The following is a 25,007-nucleotide window of genomic DNA, read 5'->3' as shown; positions in this document are numbered from 1 at the left end:
GATTGAGACAAAGCATTTTTTCTCTTTGTATTTGTATTGTATCACATTTGACTCACCCTGCCTGTAGAATTCCTCACACACTCTCTCACTCCACTGTCTGCTCAGCTCCCAAACTCGACATGGATTACAGACATCTGCACACTTCAGAGCAATCTGTAGACAAAAAGAGAGCCATTCACACATACTCTGCAGCTACACAAGCTTTACTGTTAAAGTGAAGTATATATGATTCACTTGTGAAGCGTGCATGGATGCACGGTGCTGTCTGTGCAGTTTACCTGCAGGATAAAGTGCCTGTGTGAAGCGAGCTGGAGGTCCAGGTCCTGGTTGTCCAGATGTTCTCTGAAGGTCGACAGGAACTCATTCTGCCTGCTGATGTCTGTCGCCAGGATGAGAGAGCCCAGCTGCTGCTCCATGTCCTGCCTGCAGAGTAGAGAGGGGCGCCACTGAGACAACAACACAACCATTGACACCCAAGCCTTACATGAAGCTCGACTTATAATGCTGTATGTGTGCATGTGCGATAGTCATCGCAACATTATTATAGCCTGTACAAGTAAATGCAGGTCTGTGTGTGCGTGTATGTGTGTTGGGGGGGGGTTGTTTTTTTCCCACAATATCTTTAGGCAAACTGTTATGTTTATGCTTAATTTGTTGCAAGTATATGTTGAAATAAATACAATATTTTTCAGTATTTTGTCATATCATAAAGAATATCCTTATTGCATAAATACCCTAAAATAATATGTTATTATTATATTTGGTAAAAACTTTATAAAAGTCAATTAAAGTTCTTACGACATGTCAGCGGGCAGGTGGGACAGCAGTCCTGACTCTCGCAGCATGCCCACAGTGGATCTCCAGTGGTGACTCTCCAGCACAGACGTGTTCTGTAAATGTGTTTAAAACAGTTAAAGGTTGGATACAAAACCTACGGCACATCTTAACCCACACTCTGAGTCATGTGTACCTGGTAGAGGGACGCCAGGTGGTGTCTGGTCTTAATGAGGAAGGGCTGGTTGACTCCAGGATGGTCCACGTCATGGGCGGCTGCTGCCATCAGACCCAGAAACACGTCTAGAGGAGTCAGCTGCTCTGCCAGCTACGACACACAGACGTCCAATAGAATAATGATTCCTCTTAATGTAGGAGGGACACTTACACACATTTCAAATGAAACTTAATTACTAAATCCTTAAAAGAATTAGACATACTTTATTGACTTCTAGATGGAAATTGTGATACATAAGAGTTGCTCTGATGTGAAGCATAGTAAAGTATCAGAGAGAAGAAATAAATAATAAATAAGTATGTAAGAAAAAAAAACAAGTGCATTATGTCACAATGTTTTACAATAGTATGTAAAATAATAAAAAAATTAAAAATATGTGTACATGTCAAGTATGTAAAGTGTACAAAGTGTATAGACAATATATACATAAATAGAAATAAGAATAAGAAAAACTTATGTGCATAAAACTATGTGCATAATATGTTAAATATACACTCAAGAGTGGTGCAGGTAATAATAAATTAGGATATTGAAGCAGTCGAATTATTGCACCACTTATTGTACAGTTAATAAGATTTATTTTGGTGATTACAGCTGTGGCATAACACATATTTACAGCCCAGAGTATATTTTTTCCTATTCTTGTCATGTGTGGGTTTTTTCTCAATTATTTGGGAAAGTAATCCTCAGAAAAAGTTGTAACAATCAGCAGTGGGTCTTAAATTATATAAGGCTGAGAACCACTGCTTCAGAGTGCTAACGTGAAAAATGTGCATTTTTTTGTATTTTACGTTCCCATTTGGAAAATAAAAGTCTCATTTGTAATTGAAGTATAGTGGATGACATAATATTTATGATTTTATAAATAAAAAAATAAATAGGTAAAACAAATTCATCTACCAATGAAATCAAATCATTTTAGCTCAACCAGTAAAACGTGAACTCAAAATTATTGATTTTAATTTAATTCACATTAGTGTGTGTCCCAGTGTAAGGATGAATGCTAAATGGTTAGTAAAGGACGAAATGGCATATTGATCTTACAAGCAGCAAGCTGCCATCTTACACTGTGAGTGTGTGCTTGTTTTCTAGTGCACATCAGTGTGTGTGTGTGTGTGTGTGTATGTGTGTGTGTGTGTGTGGGGGTGTGGTGAACCCAATATATTCATGTAAGAGCTTTTAACAAAATAGGTGCATCACTAAGTGCTTTATGGAGCAACAAAGGACACAAAAGTAATTACTGCACAAAAGGAAAGATGCAGTGACACTTAATCTGGCCAGAGGGCTTGACATTTCTCTCCAGGCTGAGGATGGATGTGTTGCTGCGTTAAAGTGAGCAGGTATTATCCCGCAGGAGGAGAAGCTGATAGAACATGTCAAGGAGAGGCCGTGTGTGTGTGTGTGTGTGTGTGTGTGTGTGTGTGTGTGTGTGTGTGTGTGTGTGTGTGTGTGTGTGTGTGTGTGTGTGTGTGTGTGTGTGTGTGTATGTGGCTGCATGCATGAATACAGAATTACTCATTACCTTGGGCTCCTTCAGGTAGCAGTACATGGCTTGAGTGACATCAGCAGCATGAACAGCGTTGTGATAGGGATTCTGGGAGTGGTAGTCCTCTTGCACCATGCCTGATAGGAATGGGTAAAAAAAAAAAAAAGAAATGATCTTAACTTTTGGCAACACTGCTGAATCTGTCGTGTAAACAATGTAATTGAATTAGCAGAGCAGAGTCATATGTGTGAGAAGTATTTGAGTGGTTGTGGGAACCCAGTGCCGACTATCGGTACCTAGGGGCCGCATTACGGTGCCAGATCTCTGACCAAAATTCTTTAAGGTGGACGGTGAAGGTGGACCAGCTATTCTCATTTTAGTAACAATCTCAGCCACTTTTAATCAGTTACTGGAGCAACGTGTGGCTGTTGAGTGTTTCCTGACTGAGGGAGACAATTATTGATCCCAAATGGTAATTGATTTTGTTTTTAGTAGTATTGTAACTGTTATCTTGTGTTAAATTATTGTTATTGGGTTAGGTTTTATTAACTATGTGAAACTGTTCTTAAAGGTGTTTTGTATTAATTCATATGTATATATTTAAGTATAATATAAGCTGTCACAAGTTAGGTCTGCTTTTACGACATAAAAGCCCTTCTTGAATGTTGTTGATTGCTGTTTTGTGCTTTTTGTGAAGTATCAGTTCAGATACTGTTTTAAAGGATCATTTTAGCACCAACATTGAGAAAAAAAATCCATACGATACCCAGCCCTAAAGAAGTATAATTCAATTTATGCAAGAAGATTTTGCTGGATGTTTTGATTAACTAGGTAAATGCATTTTTTTTTCCTACATTGACGCTACAGGTTGAAATTGTTTTTTTTTTTTCATTCACTGGTCGATTTTGGGATTTTATGCTATTTTTCATAGTGTCTTCAGACTAGAGGAAAGAAAAGAAGATATTTTGGCGTTCATTTTAACTCAGATTTCTATTTTAATGTATGCAAAAAGCACATATTTTACAAAAAAAGAAGCCAAAATATTCTGTAAATGGGCATAAAAATGTAGAGCAGTTATGTTTTACATCTTCATTATACAGTCTATGATGTTGAATACCAGCAGCAGAAGCCTGGTGAACAAATAACTTGACGTAGTGACAGTAAGAAAGCAAACATAGCAGTGGTCACCAGGATTGCTGGGATGAATAACAATCTGATGATTTTAAAGACCAATATAACAGCATTAGCTCTCATTTTCCATTGTTCAATGACGAGCTGAGGTTACGTTGCATTTTGTATGTGGAAAAACACAAAAGAAAGGACAAAATAAATGCTTATTGCAGACTTTGTTTCCATAGCAGTACTCAGCTAATTGTTACTCTTTGTCTGATTTAACATACCATGGATACTACAACAACAAAAACTTTATCCATGTTTGTTTTTATTTCAGAGAACATGAACCCTGCCTCTTTTGTAAACACTGATTGACACACAAAAGAAGCAGTTGACGTCAGTCTGGACTTTCCTGGAAAAGTTAAACCCTTCTCAGATGTCGAGATCATTTTGCCCCGCCAAAAAGGCCGCCGGGTGCACTTTTTACAGAGTGAATGCTTTATATGTCATGATGACAAATGAAAATGCTACTTGTAGATACACCAGAACTCTTGACCATTTAAATCAAAATATATATATGTATAAATATATATTCTGAGGCTAAATATAAAGTTGTGTAAATGTCTAGCAAATACAAGTCAATAGACTGATGCACTTTCACATAATGTCTATATGCATATATATAGATATATATTAAACTCATGCAGGCAAATTGTTTTCAAATGTGTGAGTTAACACTTTCCCGGCTATTTTAAGATATGTGATGCACAAATTTAACTGAATGATTAACAGAATTCGGTTATCATACTGGTGTCAAATCCTGCTTTTTTAGTGTTGTATAATAGGAGTCCCCACTGTGAAAACATTTGTATAACTGTCTTTTCTAAAAAGCCGGATTTCAAAAAAAGAATGCAATACATTCAAATGTTTTTTTTCAGTTGACTGTGAGTCTGAACAAAGATGAACTGAACTGAACATTATTTTTTGCTGTAAAAGAAAGTTGGACAGAGGGTGGATGGCTGTAATTAGTCTCGCCTTAAGCCAGCAGCGGAGGAAGTGACAGCGCTGTAATTGTGTCTGTATAAAAGGGACAGCCAGCAGGACGGGACTCGTGTGACATAATGATGGCATGTTATGTGTGCAACAGACTGCCAGGAGATTAAAAGCAGCTGATAGCAATTAGCAACTAACTCAAAGACGAAAAACAGGAGCCGAAATTTCCGCAAACTGTAAAAACAATGAGATTCGGGAGCTCCTTACCCCCGAGCCGTGATCAGTCGTCATATAACAAAGACAATTAATATTGTTATTACCATGTTAATGCCAATACTATTGTTTGGAAAGTGCTGCTAATGTGTATGTTTTGTGTCACACTAGGGGCAGACACTTTGTGTTAGACGTCATGCCCCTCACGTCTTTCAGCATGCATTCTTAAATCCCACAATCTGAAGGGGCAGGATGCAAACACTGTTTGGGTCTGTGTAAAAATGCAAAAGGGACATAAAAAAGGGACTTTGTGCGCACAATCTCTGTGTAAAAACGGCCACTGAGACTTTCTGGAAGCTTACCAAGAAACCTGTGCAGTTTGACCATGTCCAGCTGGAAGTGATGAATGAGACCGTAGACATTGAAGAGATGGCACATCAGAGTCACCAGACTGTTACCTACAGCACACAAGTTCATTCACGAAAATTTAGTTTTAGTGCAGAAACACTGAAAATTCCATTTTACAGGACACAATATATATGCAATAACTGTATTGTGACACAGAGAAAACTAATCTAAAATAAAATTTTAACATTATTTTACCATTTGTAAGACGATCAAACAGGAAAATGTCAAAGTTCCACGTGCCGACTTTTGATAACATATGCTGCAAAGAAAGATAAAGTGTTTTAGATGTACATTTCACACATACACCTTACAGAGAGCTGGAGGTACAGGGTACCTATACCTCAGATGTGTTTGTTTGTTTGTTTGTTTGTTTGTGAGAGTGTGTGTGTGTGTGTGTTTGTTTGTTTGTTTGTGAGTGTGTGTGTCCGTGTGTGTGTGTGTGTGTGTGTGTGTTTGTGTTTTTACCGCAGCTTGTCCCAGGTAGTCGTCGTCCAGTAGGTGCAGTGACCCGGGGGTGTGGGGCACCAACCCCCTGAGCAGCCTGGAGGCGTGACAGTATCTCTGAAAGCTCAGCAGACGCTTCACCTTTCTCCTGGTGCCGGCCTCTACCTCCCCCTGCTGGGCACTGGCTGCAAACACATGTGATTTATATTTTAACACCATGCAGGGGACGAAACTGAATTGCGCAGCATTGACACATAAGCATCTTAAAAATGGTTTTAGAATTGAAATATGAATTCAGATTAATTGATTATGCATCATTTGTGACTCTTTCCTAGGGCTGATAATTCTTTTTTTCGTCAATTAAGAGCAAGTTCATGCTCCATCAGGTAAGCAGACAAATGTGTGTCTCACTTTTGGAAAAACACACACTGAATTTAATGCACAATTACCCTGATTCTGCCTCGCAGCTGTATTCACAGACACATGATTCATCAAAGTCTACCACTGGCAATAATTAACAAACACAGTAAACAAGTTCATGACATACTAGATTCAATGTAAAAACAATTAAATGCTGAATTTTTTTAATCTAAATCACACATTATTAGCCATACCTACAAAATAGTTAAATGTGCAAAAATAGGTTATCATATATGTTTTCTTTTCACATTTTGTTAGTAATTTAGATTAAAAAAGTAAAATAAAGTTTTGTATTTTTAATGTATGTGCAGAGCTACTCAATTTAAAAAAGCTTTATTTTTTACAGTCTCCTTGTATGTTGAAAAGTGTTAACCTTTAGAGACCCATTTTCGGCATTTTTAGGAGGAGACATGGGGTCTTAAGTGTAAGATAGCAGGTCAACAGTAGATGTCACATAGGAGTTACACACATCATCAAAAAAATGGAAACCTGGAGATAAATTTGGGAGTCAGTCCAGTATGGTGTGCAAAGTTTTTCTAGTCATAAATCTGTAATAATTATTGTGCTTTGGTAAGGTGCCTACTAAAAACTAAGTTAAGTTAGTTATGTGAAATAAATGGTTATGTCAAAAACACAATCACAAACAGCAGTTTTTCTAACATTAAACAGACCAGTTAGACTAAAACTATTGGCGCTGCAGCGAAAGTTTCGGCTCTGGCTTCAGAGCAGTTCTGCCTCTTGTCCGTTGTTAATGTCACAAAGTGCCCCTCAGAGTTCAGCAGACGGCCCTCCAGCTTCGGGGCACTTTGTGGTGAGTCTACCTCCTGTCTGAACCCCACTTTCTCACCATGGTGAGCTCTTAAGTACTGAAATTTGGCACGGACTGATTTAACATGAATCAGTACTCAGTGGCACTAACGTAACACCCTTAAAAGTATTGAGCTTGGTACCCAGCGCTACTTGCCAGTTAATTATGTACACCTAGCTAAAACTAATGCAGTCTACAGTAAACAGTCCTACAATAAATCCTCCATTTATTAAGGATATGATGTCAAATTTTGTTGAAACCTTTTAGAGAGACGTTAATTCAACTTTATGGTCATTTTGGAGGCTACAGTTTGTCAGGTGTTGACAGGTGTTTCTATTATATTGTCCATCCCACATATGTCAGTGAGGGTAGGCTAAATTTGACTAACTTTCACGTGCATTTACTTTCAAAATACAACAATGAGATACACTGAATGCACAAAGCACTCAGGTAGAAGATTACACACTTGCTGTGATCACTGTGTTCACAGATCGTAGGAAGTTTGAATAAAATCCCTGAAAGTTTTTAATGTTTTTGCAGATTATTTCTAACAGAACAAGAACATTTGCTGAAATGGCCAAATAATGCATTGTTTTTGTATTGAAACGGGTCAGGAGACTCACTTTTGAGGATTCGCAGGTCAATCAGCGGGTAGGAGCCTCGTCTCTCAACCAGCAACACACCAGCATGACCAGTGTTCAGTCTGCCATCAGCTGCACACAGAGAGAAGGAGGAGGGATGGAAAAAGAGAAAGATGGATGAGAAATATAAATATTTGGTGTTATTACTGATGTTCGTGTTGTGGCCATTTTTAGCAGACATGCCCGCAAAACCCATGAATAAAACTTTCCAGGAGGAAGCAGAGAGAGGTCAGTAGACTAGAGCTGGAAATAGACAAAAATCAAGCAAAAGGTTGATGGCTGAGCAATAAGTCGAGCTGCCGGTGGGTGATGAGAGGAAAACAGAGCAAAGTGTTCCCTGGTGTAGATGTTCAACATAATCAGTCTCATAAAAGCAGATTTAGAGTCTCTGTTAAAGCAGCCTCTCTGAAACAAGAGGATCTTTGACATGGCTGATCCAGAACATCATGCATCTGGGCCAAGTTTGCCCGAAGAGAATGGATTTCACACCGATGTGCAGCTGTTATGGTGCACGATTGGTGCAGCACTTACTGAGTACGTTCTGTTCATGCAATGATTGGTCATGTTGTTAGTGTCTCAGCACGAGGACTATCAGGATACAAGAAACGATACAAGAAAACAAGTTGACACTAATTCCAGGGAAATTCCACTATTTTCAAATCGATATCACAGTAAAAAACATATACAAAAGAATAAATCTCATGTACGTAAACATGGAAAACATCTAAATGAAATTGTAGACCCCCCAGTCTATGTGGGTTCATACTATTCTGTGGGAGAGGAAACCTATATTAATAGCCTACAGTAGGGGTCGACCAATATTGTTTTTTCAGGACTGATGCTTTCTGTTAGTAGTTAATGAGACTGATAACTGATATTTCAAACCAATATGCATTTAAAATAAAAATGAAACATCTCTGCCAAAATTTAGAATTTGGAATATAACAAACTCCAACACAAACCTTTGTTTAAATGCCTTTAGCAAATGCTATTGGCCCCCATAATTGGCCAAGCCAATAATCTGTCGACCCCTAGCCTACAGTATATTTACATATTCGAGCCCGAGGTAGCTGTTGCTGGAGGAATTCTGTTTTTGGGTTGTCCGTCTGTCCCATTCTTATGAATGTGATATATTAGCAGCTCCAAGAGAGATTTTTTTTTAATTTTGGCACAAACATCCACTTGGACACAAGAATATACTGATTAGAATTTTGTAGTTGAAAGTCAAAGGTCACTGTGACCTCATAAAATTATTATTTATATAAATTATTATATTGGTGCTCGGTAATATAATGCAGGTGATACCTTTAAAGGTACCTAGTTTGGTCCCAAACCCCAACTGAAATCAAGGACCAGCAGAAGGATTGGTCATTATTTTCAAAGGCTTTCTATTTGATCCTCAAACATAATAAGAAAAAAGGGGACACGTGTATTCCTCATGTGTTTGAAGTGCCCGTGTATTTCAGTCATGCTGACAGCACATTTCGTCCTAAATGGATATCAAGCATTTTTGTCTACTGTATGATTTTTTTTTTCCACAGGAAATGTCTGCAGAGTCCCAGAAGTAACATTTTGTGTTTTAATCCTTGCTGCGTGAGCACCTATCAAACAGAAAGGGAACACAGCGGCACAATAGTCCCTTGAATACTGCTTCTGTTTAAAATGCGCAATTCACACACCCTGAGGCCGGTGACAACAAGAAACAACAGAACTGGGTCCCAAGTTGCGGCGCACATGCGCACGGATGAACATTTTTACTTGAGCAAACTATGGGAATACTAAATAATTTACACATCATGATGTGAGGAACTGGAGCGTATTATGTCCCCGAGGTTGCCAGTTTGCTTCACCTCTGCAACTTACATAGCACCTGTTAATGGGGTCAGAGTGTATTGTCAAAACTCCCTCTGGGTGCCAGATCTTGCCATTGCACGTGTGGGTTGCTGAAGCGGCAGAGTTTGCAGGCGATGCTGTGGCTTTGGTGTGCTGTGTAGGCAGCTATACATAAAACATACGGTGGAAAAGTGTCATCATTCCCTATTTATGCATTTTAAAACAAATATAAATCGCTGCGGGGAAGTGACTCAGCCTGTTTGAGTGATGCAGAAGAGTCCTGCTGGCCTAGTTTGAGCAAGAAAAGGAGAACAGAGGGAAAGCCTTTTTGCTTTTTTATCCTGCGTGCTGGTGGGCAAGAAGAAGGGGAAATACATCATCTGGAAAAACCCCCTCTCCAACACACACACGCACAAGCACACACACCCTCTGGCTCTCCTCCTCCACTTATCTCTCCATACTTCCATTTTATATGTCACTCCATCCTTCATTCCTCCTCAACCTCTGGCTGCTGTCTCTGCATCCTCCTCTCTCTCTGTCTCTCTCTCGATTACTACCCCCTCAACCTTCCCATCATCCTTCATTCCTTCCTGTTCAACAACAACACCCCCTCTCCCCAGCTGATCCATCTTTTCACCCCCCCCCCCCTCTCTTCCTTTAACTCTCTGTGTGGTAAATAGGTCATTGTCTCCGTGCGGCACAAAACTGGGTCATTTAGGATGAAAACGTGAATCAGTTGGAAAAGGGCTGTTTGAAGACGGCGCCATGCACGTGTGTCTCGTCATGCATAAACACTCGCTGCACATACACACACACACACACACTTGCAAATGAGGTTAAATCCCTGATTTCCCAAAAAAAACAAGATTGCACACTTGGCACACATCACACACGCAGGACGCTGATATGAGTGTTTACTTGGCTTCACTGAATCTGTGGGTGTTTACAGCACAAATGGAGCTCTGGGGCTGTTTTCATCGCTGCCACATGCACACGAACACAAACAGTCTGAAAACACACAGTGACAGGTGAGGTTTCTTTAGCTGCTGCTTCTTTAGCAGATACATACAGTGCATCCACACAGTAAAAGATCTGTGACATCTATGTTTTAATGTGTGAGGGTACACTCTTTCAATTATTTATTTTTTGCTTTAGGGCTACAACTAGTGATTATTTTCATTGTGGACAAATCTGTTCATTATTTTTTTAACTCAATTAGTTCTTTGGTCTACACATTTTTATTTTTTTTTTAATGGCGACTTGTATTTCACAAAGCTCAAGATGGTGACGTCCTCAAAGTCTTGTTTAGTTCCAAACCCCAAAATATTCAGTTTACTATTATGGAGAGGTAGAGAAACTACAAAAATTGAAAAAATCAATTTAAAAGATACTCTGTTTAATGTAGAAAATTAAGAAAATCACACAATGACCACATTTGAGGGGCTAAAGACTGAAAAAAAAAAAGCAAAACAAAAAAATGATAATTGTGTTGAGAAACTCTAATTTCTTGACAGCCTTAATCTACTATTACTACTTGTGTGAATCAACTAACTGATTAACTGATATATCATTGATTTTCCTATCAAAACCCAAACAGCAGAAAAATATACTAATGCAGGACTTATATGCCCTGCAGGTTAAAGTCTTCTGTAGAATTTAACATTAAAACGTCTTTTAGTCAAAACAGCTCCTCTGCTTCTGTGGTTTGCTATTACAAATGTCAAAAAAGGAGAATTATTTAATAAATTTTCATATATATTTTAAAGATTTAATGATCTATAGGTTTGAGGGAAAATGCTTAAGTATTACACTCTGTACTTTTCTACCAAAATGTACCTATAAATATTTTTCTCAGCTTTTTACCTCCTTGGAAATGTCAGAATGACTCACTATCACCGCTGATGAGTTATCTCTCGACAGATGTCGTACATTGTGCAGATAGCCTTTCACTCTCTGTAAGGAGTCATCAGATGAATGAGGTCATCATGATGCAGAGGGAAAGTCACAGGCAGCAAAAGGCCTACATTTGTCCGTTTTTCACCTTATGAGTCTGTGCTTGCGAACAGGTGATTCCCCACAGTATGAATCATCACCTCATCATAACTCTTCAAAAGCACATTAAAGATTCACAACGTACATTGATCTATTTCTGTTATCAGCTGATTAAAGTCTTATTGTCAAGTCTTTCAGTGCATCACACTCATTTATTATTGAACACTAAATGGCAATGTGATCACCGTCAGAAAAACATTTCACACCTTGAGTCAATCTGACATTACCGACAACATGATTCCAACATGAGGCAGGACGCCAGATACACATTAGATCTTCCTCATTTCCTTTCATTACTTTTGAGATTTGACACTTATTTAAAGGGGTAGTTCACCCCAAAAATCAAAAATACATTTTTTTCCACTTACCATAGTGTTATTTATAAGTTTAGATTGTTTTGGTGTGAGTTGCATATATATAATATAATGGAACTCGAAAATACATTTGAAAAACTCAATAGCAATGTCTCTTTCTACAAATGTGACCCGCTTCATGTAGGAACTATTTTCTTTCTATCGAAATACACCGCCCAACTGCCGCACAGGCTTTGAAGCCAATTTTTGCAGTGGCCAAACAGTGTAATTATAATATCACATGATGACCTGCGGTGAAAGAAGACGGTTTCTTGTTGACTTACGTGGCAAAAAAAATGTCTATGAATCAGTGGATAAATTTTTTGAGCATCATAAGGGTTCGCAAAATGACTGGTCTCGCCATCAGGAGCTCAAGTTAGCCGAGCGCCAAACCAGAATTTAGCTGCTCAGCTGCCATAAGGCTCTGGTGCACCTGCTCTATGTGCTGCACAATTCAGAAATATAAGCCTATCATCCCTGAATCAGGTAATTTAATAAGCTGTAGTTGCACCATTTTGTCGCCATGTGCCACTGAGCAACTCTCATAGGAATAAACAGGACCCCGCGTTCAACCCTATATCCAGTCAAAAGTATTAAATGTTTTTACATGAAACTACTCGCAACAAGGTCTGGATTATCTTGAGTAAATGGGTCATGATTTCAGTCCACTGCTATCTAGTTCCATCATACTGAAGAGAAGTCAAACATCTCTATGGCTGATATCTGCAACACTCTGCAACTCACACCAAAACAATCTAAACTGATAAATGGCACTACAGGTAAGAGAAAAAATATGTCTTTATTTTGAGGTGATCTGTCACTTTAAGGTCAAATCATCCCTTCTTTATTAGAGAAACACACATCAAACTGTCAACAATGTTACTTTGTGTCACCACTCCGGACAGACGGCTTGATTGATGGCGTCACTCAGTGTCATCAGTGCAGCTCAGCAGATGGTAACACACTCTGGCTTTACAGCACAAATCCCTCATTTCACCGTCTACCCTGTCTGAGTGTGTGAACTCCTCTGAACCTCGTCTCGAAACACGTCACTTACAAACACGCACGTAAACATCGCCTATCAAAGATTATCTGACTGACACACACACACACACTTGTCAAAAATGAAAACATGCACCCAGGCATGGAGACAAAAGTCTGATATTCAAATGCGAGAACTGACACACAAAACCACACAAAGACAGGACCAGACACCCTTATTCACAAAAGTGACCTGCCAGAAAACATTACCACTAATGAGAAGATAAAAAGAACAAATTATGCATAAATCAATGCACATTGTGGAGGAATGAGTCCCCCCCAAAAAATCACTTTTCTGCCATGGATGTGTTTTCATTGGGGCTGTCCGTGTCAACACATTAACTGCGATGTAATTAAGGTCCGGATGGAATTTTCATAGCAGCTGGTGATTTTACTCAACTCATCCTTCAACTCCAAATACGTAGCAGGATCAAAGACAAACTTTAATTTCTTTTGTTTTAAACTATGTTTAAATAAATTACTTATAAATCTAAGTACCTACATTTGTTTTCTTTTCCTACGTAAATTGCGGGCAATCCTGGCAGACACTCGTGCCTTTAGGAGGCTGTACTGGGCTGAGTTTTAATCTAGAGTGATGATACTGGTTTCCAACGGTACAAGTCAAGTCGTGCTAGTTTGTCAGGAAGAGGGGTAAACAACACTCCAAGGTTAGGATAAATTTTGGCGATGTAAAAATGGCATGGCCATTTCAAAGTTCTATGGGTGCCCATGAGTCTCTCATTTACAGACATGCCCACTTTATGCTAGATTTTGCTGTCATTTTAGTCCTAATCAAGACAATCTGGTAAGAATTGCTTTACCTTGTCAATATGGACTCCAAAACTAACTGCAAAATGATGGAATTGAATCATGCAATTAAAAAAAAAAGCAATTAATCGCATTTTAATGTTCAAATTCAGCCATTAATTGCATTTTCAAAAAAATGTGTTTGACAGCCCTAGTTTTCATGTTGCGTGTAGTTACTGGGTCAAATGAAAAACATACATTGGACATGAAACATTTATGAGAACTCCCATAAGCTTTACAGCACTTGTGACAAGTTACCTTCCAGTGGAGCGCTTCTGTCCTCTATGTCAAGCTTCACCTCCTCTACCTCTCCCTTCCCTGATTCCACCCAAGTGCCCGCTTGACTTCTCTCAGGCCCCTGGGGGCCTCCCCTTCGAGCCCTCCAGGCTGCCCTGAGCTGCCGTATGAGAGCAGGAAGCTCCAGAGCCAGTGACAGCCCCCCGCCGCAGGTGATAGGAGGTGTCCTGAGAGGCCCCCAGACCGGCGAGTGAGGAGCCTCGTCTGGACAGACTCCGACATCGACTCCAAGACTTGAGTCTCGCATCCTGAGATCTGGGCCCCAGAGCCCCTCCAGCACTGGCATCCTCACGGCGAAAGACAATAGATAAATGACAGACAGGTGCGAGGAAAGGAAGTGAAGAGGAGGGTAAGACTGAGGAGAGGGAGAGAAAGAGGGACGGAGGTGAAAAAGACAAAGAGGCTCACCGTCAAGTTGCCATAGGTGAGTCAGAGGAGGACAGACAGACGGATAAGTCAGAATGTAGGACAGAGAATAAAGACTGCAGAGAGAGAAAGAATCAGCAGCGGGAAACAAAGAGGGACACAGAAAGCGAATGAGTGCGGAGTGATTGAAAAGAAAAAACAAGCGCAAGAAAAGGATGCAGGAAAAAGCCTGAAAAAAGAAGTGAGAATCTGTCCCTATCCCTCTCATCCAGAGTCAGCCACTGACGGTCTGTTCCCTCCTTCTGCCGCATTCTCTCTCCTCTCTATAGTCTCACTCGCGCCGGTGTTGTTGTGGAGTCTGAAAGCCCCTCCTCTCCCCGCTCCGAGCTCGCTCGGCTCGCACGCTCTCTCACTCTGCTACATTTGCTGCTACACCGGCAGCAGACGAATAGGATTTGTGTGAAGGACTGTGAGACATTGGGTTCATGGACACGGTCTCATGGTCAGGTCAATGGGAGTACAAAGCATACAGACTTTTCATTTTAAAGCAGATAAGAGCATCCAAATTGCAGGACTACCACTAATTGTTTGAGCTATAAAATGTCAGAAAACGATGAAAAACAGCGAAAGAAGTGCATCAGATTTTCCCAGAGCCCAGTGTAACTTCCACATATTGCTTGCTTTGTCCAAAAAATAAAAATTGTTCAAGTTATACCTATATGAAACAAAGAAAAGCAGGGAATATTACCAGTCTCTCAACCTGTAATACCTTTGTATATTCCACTAGTGTTTATATCTGCAATGAAACCAATAAAAAATGTCTGTCAGATTGATGTTATAGTACGTTTTTCCGTGAAGTACAAGTAGAAGTAAGTAAGTAGTAAATTTTTAAGTTATTTTGGGGTATGATGAGTAAGAATAGCAACATAACTACATTTTTAAATGAACATAATAATACATTTATAGCTGTTTGGGGCCCTTTTTTCCCCAGGACCAAAAGACGTGCAGCTAACTAATAAACTTATATAGTTTGAAGGTAAAACGAGGAACGTGCTGTGAGTCACCTTTCATTAAGACTTCACCGCCACAGAAACACTTCAGCGGGTTTGTTTTGATTTATTTGTTCTGAATTCTGCTGTCCATGTGACTAACCAGCCTTGGGCTTTTACACAACTAGGATTTCTGAAAGTTCTGATCATAAATTCTCGAAAAATGTTTGAAGAAATGACGATTGGAAACAGAAAAATGGTTAAATTAATGATGATGTGCCACTGTATGACCAGAGACAGAACAGAAGTCAACTAAAGATTCACAGATCATCAATTACAATTTAAGCCCCACTTGTCTTATCTTTCATTATCTGTGCTCTGCAGAGTCTCCTAAAATTACATGTTTTAAATGTCCTGAACTAAACTGCTTTCAACCCAAAAGAACTGAACATTTGTTTGGGCCTGAAAACACTGTCTTCCTCTTGTGCTAAAATGTCACACAAACACCCAAAGGCTGAGAAACCAGATATCAATTAACATGAACACAGGCTGGTGAATACAAGTGAATGAGACCTGTGTGTTCCTCTTTGCATGCACATCATCACGAAAGAAGCAGTGCTATAACCATTACATCTTTCCACAGAAATGTTCCCTTGAGAAACAGTCACATGCAGACAAAAGTACTGACACTGACACACACATACACACACACACACACACACACACACAGGCACGGACAGACACACAGCCTTGAACGTCACATATCAGGCGCAAGAAGTCGATTGCAAGAAATCATGAGACAAAGAGAGTTAAGATAAAAGATTCAGGCCGTGAGAAACTGTGAGAAGAAGGCAGAGGGACAAAATGTGCGGCACGGTTATTAAGTGAAAACACGCCATGGCTTTGTGCGAATGTATTTTTGTAGCTGAGCTCAGCTGATGATACTAAAGTGTAAAAATTTTGGGTTTTTTTATTGGATGTACTGATTCAATGAGAATTATGCCATGGTCTGGGTGAAAACTTGTTTCTGATTAGCTGCAGGGTGTCTTATTTCCTAAAACAGGACACCGACCAAGTAGTTCAAGGTAAATTGTCTGGTTAACATTGTCGTTAACGTGACTATTTTTACAAAATAAACTGATTTTTTTATATTGACAGTCATGGACAACTGAGTAAATACAGACAACACACTTAGATGACAGGTAGATTACAGTATTGGTCACTATGCAAACCCTCACAGTCCAATGAGTGACCAAAATTCGGTGCCACAACAAAAGTGGACATTCATCAAAAATGGTCTGTTTTGCTGATTTATAATGCAGTTTGTGTTAAAAAGCGTTCTGAGTTGTGACATCGGCTTTGCCTCCTACCATTGTAAAAATCTGACACGTTACGAGAATGACTGACAGCAACAAGATCACACCACACGCTGTCTGATTTTTATCTCGACTGTCAGCACCAACTGGCCCAGACTATAATGGACACTCGGTTTGTCCAACCTTGATGCCAAATTGTAATTCTAACCAGCCCTACAATTATAAAGAGTGGAAAACAGCCTGTATCAACATGAAGGAGTGCGACAGCGCCGATGACAGGGAAGCTATCCTTCTTCATGTTGCCACTGGCAAAAATATCTCACGGCCTGACTTTAGAAGAGAACGTGTGAATAAAGCTGCATGAGAATAAAACAGCAAACAAAGAGAGCTGAGATTCATAACTGCATGTATGTGTGAAAAGAAATAATGTGACAGAAAGTAGCGCTAATGGCACAGAATGAGAGAAAGATATCAGTCAACAGTAGACGAGGTCAGTGGGAGTTCTGAAGAGTAAACCTGGGAGTCAGCCAGAGGACTGCTGGCTCCAGAAGATCCCACACACACACAGACACACACACACACACACACACACACACACACACACACACACACACACACACACACACACACACACACACACACACACACACTGAGTTCGACTGAGATTCCACTCAGTCTCTGCACTCTGTTGTCTGTGTGTCTTATTTTTTATTCTCTTTAATGATACCGCTGGTCACGTTTTCTGGCTGGTCGCTGCAGAGAAGTGGGTCAGCCAGTGAATAAAATGGCCCATTTAAACAAAACAGTGGCAAGTGTTTGTTTCTGCGTTTGTACCCACATTTTTGCTGATTTGTGTTTATTCAAGTATGTAAACACGTGTGTGCATATATTTTTGGGCAGTGGTAATTTCCACCTCTCCTAACTGTACATTTGTTATCACATGTTAAGATTTCCGCACACATGTACTCAACTACATATTTCCTCAGGAACTTTCTAACAGCCTTGACATATATGGGAAAATAAAAAGCTGTATGTGTTCCTTTTTATCATTTTATGTCCCCTTTTAGATTGAGAGGTTTAAGCAGGTCCATGAACACAGCGCAGGTGAAAATCTACTATAACCTTTTTTCCTCCTCAGTACTTTGTGGAGTTTGAGTTACACAGTGGAAAATTTGATCAGAGCTGATCAGATCAGATCAGATCGATAGATTAAAGGAGCAGCTGCTACAGAGGCAAGAGAATGCAAACTTTCAGACCCAGTGCGATGAACAGTTATGTTTTACTTTCACTGCATCTGGCATTCTGCTGCTCCGTCTGTGCCCAGAGTACTCTCTATGCTCTGACATTTTGGTACAATCAGTATCTGAATGACACGTTAGGGGCTGTATCCATACAGTGTTTTTCTTCAGCAGAAAAGCGGTGGCAGGGCACTGGTGTACACTTCGTAAAGCTGTGTTTCCAGCACTTTTTTAAATGACGTTTAGTTTCTATGACAACAATATCTTAACACTGGTATTAGCTAGGGAGCTAATGTGACAGTAAAAAACAAGTTTCAGTGGTACAGTGATACAAGTTCAAAACTAACCGGCACCATCCAGTGTCAGCTGGCTGATATGTTCCCACAAACGGGCTTTTCTGTCTTTGCTCTGACAGTAGCCTGTCTAAAAAGCGGTGGTGACAGCACATTTCTGAAGAGTTCAGAGATTTTCAACTAGAAGCACTCAGAGTGGCCGCACTTTAAAGGCTCTGAAAAAAAGACGCACTCTCCTCATTTGGAAAATTTGAAAAAAAGACACTTGTGCTGAGATAGAAAAAAAATCTATGGGGGACACAGGCCAACTCTGCCATGTCTCCTCTCGCCACCACATAAAAAAACAAAACCTGTAACATTTGATCTGTTTCACGTTGCCAGTGCTCGGCTCACATCTGTCAGGCACTAATGGCTCTGTCTGTCGTTTTATAAACATAATATTATATTAATCACATTGTTATATTGCTTATTCCGAATGCAATACAAGTTGAACTTAGCACCGTGATGCCGCCAGCACAGGTTGCTAATGTAGGCTGTGTTTTAGTTTCCCAGAATGTGTCAAATATTACAAATCAAACCAGTTTAAGCTAGTACACCAGACTGAACCAGCAAAACCGCACCCAACTCTAGCTACATTTCAAGGACTGAATCTTCAAGGCCTGAGACAGTAGTTTTTATAAACAGTCACATTTTTGTGTCTCCAGTGTAGACACTACTTCACGAAACATGCCTGGAGTAAAACTCTGCATGGAGCTGCACCGTTATTAAACAAAAGCCATGCAACTGGACAGTGTGGAGCGTATACAGAGATAGCAGAGTTTATATTGAACCAAGAAGTTAGTGACAACCTAAAGCACCAAACATTTAGAAACATTTTCCACCATCAATTTGCAGCGGACTATATATATTAACAACCTTTTGCTCTGCGGTATTCAGGTCAGTTAAGTGTTCTTACCCAGCATGCGCACTTGTATGGCATTCTGCTCCGACCTTTTGAATGCGACTGCTCCACACCTCTGCGGCCAAGAGAAAGAGAGACTGAAATTAATATTTCAACACCCAAAAATACACACTGCTATCAAAAGAGCATCAATGAACCATGAAAATAAATAGAAACTGTGCGAAAAGTCACGGTGACCCTGTTTGCGGAGGGCTTCACACACACAGAGGCCTCTTTCACACTGATGTGCCATTTTGACAGCTCTCACTGCTGTTTTCACACACCTCCTCAAAATCTAACCTAACCTAAACTTTATCTTGAGCCCTGTAAATGTTTCAGTTTTGTCAGTGTAATCATTGTTTGATACAGAGAGGTTTTTGCCCATTCAACAGTTACTACGGTGGCAAATTCTCACTTTCATCTCTCTGGGTTTTGATCACAAACTGAATCAGAAATTTGGAATTGGATTAAAGGATCTCGCTTTAAAGATTATTTCTTCATCTCGGTGAGCAAGAAAGGGTTTGTGCATTAAGCGACAGTGGCATCTGCCGTTCCAGTAGCAACATGTCTGTGAGTTGGCCAACTACACAGAAAAAAGTGGGTCAGGCAGCATACTGGCAATGAACTGGCAACCATTTGCACGTTAATCACATGCTTCCACATGGTTGGCCCTCATGGTCAACGGTCTTAAGTCATCTTTTTACAGCTGTTTTCTATGAAAGGTGTGTTTGTGTCAAGTTAAAAACACATGTTTTGTTTTGGGTTTTTTTTTTAGAAAGTACTGTTAAAGCCTGTACATCACATTAGGTCAATATCATTTTTCAATCATATGCCAGCCCTACTTAAAGGGACAATTCACCCAAAATCAAAAGTACACATTTTTTCCTTGTATCTGGAGAGCTATTTAGCAATTTAGTTTGTTTTGGTGTGATTTTCAGAGTGGTGCCTTCTCTCCAATATAATGGAAGTAGATGGTACTCAGCTTGTTGTGCTAAAAGCACCAAAAATTTAAATTAAAATTGAAAAATTCCAACAACATTGTCTTGTTCCACCTTGTTCTTGCCAACTGTATCACCCTGCACCCTAATTTAAAATATAAAATGTATAAATATATATGTTTTTAAATATTCTTCCCTAGTTATTTGATACTTTCTTAATGATTCTCTCTGACATTTTTAAAGGCTGATTTTCAGGTCATTTTTTGTCACCTTTTACCTTTTTTTGTGTGTGTGTGTGTGTTTTCACAACATTTTATGCCAAGTTGCCGACTGCCTTCTTTCCCCATGTTTTTTGAAAGAAATCAAACCAATTATGCTTGAGAAAGGCGTCTGAATGCAGCTTAACAAAACTGATGTCGATCCAGGTTTCAAAGGGTTAATTAAAATTTTTATTACTTATTCCATTAATTCTTTTGCCTGATTAACATCAGCCTTTATTTGGCTGTTAGCGACTTGTGTTGTCTCACTCCAAGCCTCAAAGTAATGTGAGTCTTGACAAATACTTTCCATCAACATCCCTGCCCTGTTTTTAGAGTAACACATACAGTACCTTGCCCATCTCTTTCAGATGAGTTCAAACGGACAAAGTACATCAGCAGAGTGGTAATCTGCCACTGTACCCTTGTTTGAAATCAGCTCCTAAGTCTAATTACAACCTAAAGTCTTGCGCTGAAGTTCAGGCTGACTCAGCTCAGTACATTTCTCAATTGAGGTCATCTATTTATAATAGCTAGTAACTGTAAAAGCTATAATAGCCCAACATCTGTGGGCGAGAGTGGACTGAGTGAACTTAGCAGTGTTGGTTTAGAGACACACGAAGGCAAATATATGTACACATTTGACAGAAACCAGGTACCCGAGCTGACCTGATGGATATTACACATTTCTGTACATAGCGTTCAGGTCAACCCCTTTTGGAGGAAGACAGTCAGAACGGTGTACCTTGAGTAGGAGGATTTACATCTGAATTATGGCACTGTTGTTTTATCGACATGCAGGAAACGGGCGGATGGAGACAAACCAGAGGCAATGACGGTTCAGTCATCCAGCCCACGTGGTTAATGTATGTTTACAGGACGCCCTCTGTCAAATGTTTTTCCATGATCTCTAGCTCTACGCTCGCATCATTATTCACCTAAGCTTTCTCTGCAAACTTTGTCTTTGCTTATGGCTAGCTGCTGTCAAACTGTTTATACTGGGCAAGTCTGTTCACTGTCTCCTGAATGTCCACCAGAGCTGGCAAAAAAATAGATTTTGACTTTTTTTTTTTTTTTTACACAAAATACTGCAAGGACGTGGAGAAACAAGCTCTTTGAAAATCTAGTAACAAGTACTTATTTAAAATATTAGTATACAAAAGTAAACACTGCATATGGTACACAATATACAACTGAGCCATCCCCATGACAACCGGGCAAACTCCACTCTGCTGAGGGAAACCATGAGTCCTGCTGGGCAATATGGGGATAAACAAATATCCTTATGTTTTTGACCAAATACTTTGATATCGAAACGTATAAATATATTGCCCAGCCCTGAACCATGATATGTGTGCAAAAAAAATCAGAAAAAAAGCTTGTGAGTGTCCCTTGAGTTCGACTGCTTTTTGTCACTGTTTCAAAGTTCAACAGTGAACTTTGTGAACACAAAGCGAGAAAGTGGATCTCGAGCTGAGATCTCTCTAACAAACTACTGTCTTAAGACCAAGAATTAATTTTGATGCTTAAAGATGAAAATTTACTTTAATCCTGTGAAACCTGGATCAACATCACTGCTGCAGTCACCTTTAAACACTTGCCATCAAATTGGTGCATTTTTTTCAAAAACATGGGGAAAAAAGGCAATGAGCAACTTGGCAAGAAAGTCCCACAAATTGTAAGAAATTTATAGATTTAGACAAATAATTTTTAAACAGCTCAGTGAAATTTTCCACAGAATTATATTTCTAATTATCATTCTTCTGTATTTAAAATTATTTTACAAAATATTTATATTTTAACCATATGGTTTCAGGTCATTCCCCTGTTTGTTTGGTTTATTTAACTTTCCCATTTATGCAGGTTTTTTTGTTTGTTTATTTTTCTTTTTTTATTGCTAATCTCAAGTTAATTTTATTGTGCTTTATTGTAAGTCAAATAATTTTAAATATATAGCAGTTCTCTGGAAAATTTTCCCTAGCTTTTCAAAAAAATATTCATCTAAATCTACTAAGTTTTTGCTAATTTTCTGGTTAATTTCTTCTTAAATTGCTTGTTGCCTTCTTTCCATATTTTTGAAAAAAATCATGCCAATTTGTTCATGTTTCAAAGGGATAAACAGAACAGCCACTCACCATGAACTTTTACTGTAAGGTAATATTAATGATTGTTTTTGCACAATCACTTTACTTGTACTTCCTGTGGTGCATATTAAAATATCTTATGTAGCTTTCAGATCTGTTTTTAACACATCTAACCAACCTAGACCTATCTTATTTTGCATCATAGCTGCCTTCAGTGCACATTTGGCCCTTGTCTACATGTGGTCTGCGGTGTCCATGCTGCAGGTTGACTGCTGTAAAACCGTCAATACACATTGCAATAATATACAGTGCCTACATCACTGCAGCTCATAGAGGAGGTTACATGAATAAGTCTGCGTCAAAAAACTACCATAAAAAACCAAGGTCACTATAAACTCACTGCCTAGAATCAAAATATTTTAACCACTATGACATCGCATTTGTTTAGGTATATCACAATAACACAATAACATAGCAAAGTAGCCTAAAATATAAACTCTCAGTTGAGCACTGAAGCAACTTAAAATGTTAAAATATAAACATTACTCGTTACCAGGCCTGTTCCAAAACAACTCTGTGTACAAGCCCGTGTGTGTTTTTGGAGGCTCTCACCCCGCATACAGCTGTAAAGTCAGTGTGTACATACCTCGACCATTAAACAGGACATTTAACCATCGTGGCCGCTCGTGGACAGCGAGTGAATGCGGTGGAATCAGGCGCGTGCGGGAGTGTTTTCATGTCACAGGAAGCGCACGAGTGAGCCGCATACAGCAGGACGAAAGGTGACCGTGTCCTGGCTGACACCTGTTTTAAAAAAACGACTGTTTCTCTTTATCCTCCTCCTTTGTGTGTGACCTTACTCGCGCTGGAGGGACAGTGTCGGGTTTTAGTGAAGCAAGGTGAAGTTACGGTTGCCCCCCCGCCGCGCCTGTCCGCGTGCCGTTTGTTGGTTTGTGAGCCGCAGCGCGCGGAGAGGGGAGGGGCGGGTTGTAGCATCACAGGGGCGGGACCTGTGGGGCGTGGACCAATCAGCGCTCGATACAGTGGTGCTCAATTAAACAGTGCTTTGGTGAGGGACATTTTACTATAAGACCATATATATTTTTACTTAACTAATTATTTTAATTTATTTTAACTATTGTTTTATTTGCTTTTGATTGGTTAGATTATTTTATTGTGTTTCGTGTCTTGCTATTTTACTATGAGACTGAATATATTTTTACTAAAAGTGAATTTTAATATTCCTGTGAGGGAAAAGACAGCCAAGAATCAACTAATGATTGATTATTATTATTATTATTAATCTAATATTAATTAGAAATTAATACAAAACACTGCAGCTGTCTACTGTATATATAGGCCACTTTAAACTATTACTATAGTACAGTTAAAGGACCAGTTTGCACCAGCAGCTTCAATTTTTTGAAACTGTATTTCTTTTTAAAATTATTATTATCCTGCCTCACAATGAAAACCTCCCAAACTATGAAAACTGAACAAATTCCTCCCACCAGGGCTGGCCAAAGCCTCACAGGGATTTTGAGGCCTTCCTAATTTTAAGGGGTATAAAGAAACTTTTCTTTAGAAAAGAAATACATTTTTTCATTCATTTTTGTGCCTAAAACTAACTTTATTGCATTTTTCTCAGTTCTGGGACAAAAAATGTACCCATATAACAAATTTTAGTGTTAGTGGTCTGGTTCTTGGATTTGGGAGAGAGTTGTTCATGTTTAATTACTTTTTTTGACTGGCTTTGACCCATTTACATGCTGTTGATATAACTGCAGTTTCAGTGGTTGTTTGAACAGTGAATAGCTTGTTATTATTATTTTTTTTTTTAAAAGCCACATATGCCTTGTTTGCACTAAAATAAAACAGAAGTGTGGTAACCATGAGGAACAAACTCATGCTCACAACAGCTAACATTCACATTTTGACCACATATATATATATAATAAAACTCCACCAAGACACTAAGAAAACGCTCTTTGATTGAAATTATTGCTTGCTTTTCCAAAAAGATGAATTTGTAAAATAGATGAAAAAATGCAGTCAAACGAGACAATGCCAGAGTATGGTTTTAATGGGAAATACTGACATCTGCTGGAAGAGATGTTAAAGTTCAAGTACTACAGTATGTACAGCACTTAATGTACTTCAATGAACCAAAGACCTGAAACTTTAAAAATGTGGCTCTCAACCTTTTTCCTTAAGGGATCTCTTTTCTAAAACTAAGTCAACTGACGACCACTGACTAAGTGGCATATTTCATGGATATTAGATATTATATTTAATGTGTAACAATAACAGAGCAGAGTAACTGCTCAACGCAACAATTTACCCAAACAGTGAATGCAATAACTGCAGGAAGTTTGAGCAAAATGAGCAATTTGGATGAATTTTGAGCAGATTATTCTGTGAATACTGCATCAGAGATGAGTATTCTTGATATTTTTAGGACCTTTTTTGGGTCTGTATTGTATTAGTTTTCTTTTCCCTGATACATGGCCATTGTTCTGTTTGCTCTATGGCTGTTTTAACTGCATACTTTTTAGTTTCAGGATGAGGCTCCAGCACACCTTGAGCAACGCCGCAAGCCTACACTCTCTGTGAAGCTTGTGTTCAGGTTTTCATCATGCCCTTATTTTGTAGTAGTAGTTTATAT

At 39.2% G+C, this 25,007-nt stretch overlaps 1 protein-coding gene across 2 annotated transcripts in view; it reads right to left on the bottom strand.

Moving 5' to 3' along the window:
• Nucleotides 1-23,316, bottom strand: part of LOC121955426 (3',5'-cyclic-AMP phosphodiesterase 7B-like) — a 31,965-nt gene extending 8,649 nt beyond the window's left edge. Inside the window, exons 1-11 of one of the 2 annotated variants that reach the window (XM_042503382.2) lie at nt 22,989-23,316; nt 19,079-19,139; nt 7,521-7,610; nt 5,691-5,854; nt 5,421-5,484; nt 5,180-5,275; nt 2,535-2,635; nt 971-1,102; nt 799-890; nt 279-423; nt 57-153 (exon numbers count right to left, since the gene is read on the bottom strand). In XM_042503382.2, the coding sequence (XP_042359316.1) occupies nt 57-153; nt 279-423; nt 799-890; nt 971-1,102; nt 2,535-2,635; nt 5,180-5,275; nt 5,421-5,484; nt 5,691-5,854; nt 7,521-7,610; nt 19,079-19,139; nt 22,989-23,009 (1,063 nt within the window). In that variant the 5' untranslated portion in view covers nt 23,010-23,316. Of the gene's footprint in view, nt 1-56; nt 154-278; nt 424-798; nt 891-970; nt 1,103-2,534; nt 2,636-5,179; nt 5,276-5,420; nt 5,485-5,690; nt 5,855-7,520; nt 7,611-13,882; nt 14,599-19,078; nt 19,140-22,988 lie in introns of those variants that run through there. The other variant, XM_042503381.2, reaches the window with a different exon arrangement.
• Between the last annotated feature and the right edge of the window lie 1,691 nt (nt 23,317-25,007).

Source organism: Plectropomus leopardus, chromosome 16 (genome assembly GCF_026936395.1).
Source record: "Plectropomus leopardus strain MGB_pleo_1.0 chromosome 16, ASM2693639v1, whole genome shotgun sequence".
Taxonomy (NCBI): domain Eukaryota; kingdom Metazoa; phylum Chordata; class Actinopteri; order Perciformes; family Serranidae; genus Plectropomus; species Plectropomus leopardus.
The sequence above is the reverse complement of the archived record's forward strand: the minus strand, read 5'-3'. Positions and strand labels throughout refer to the sequence as shown.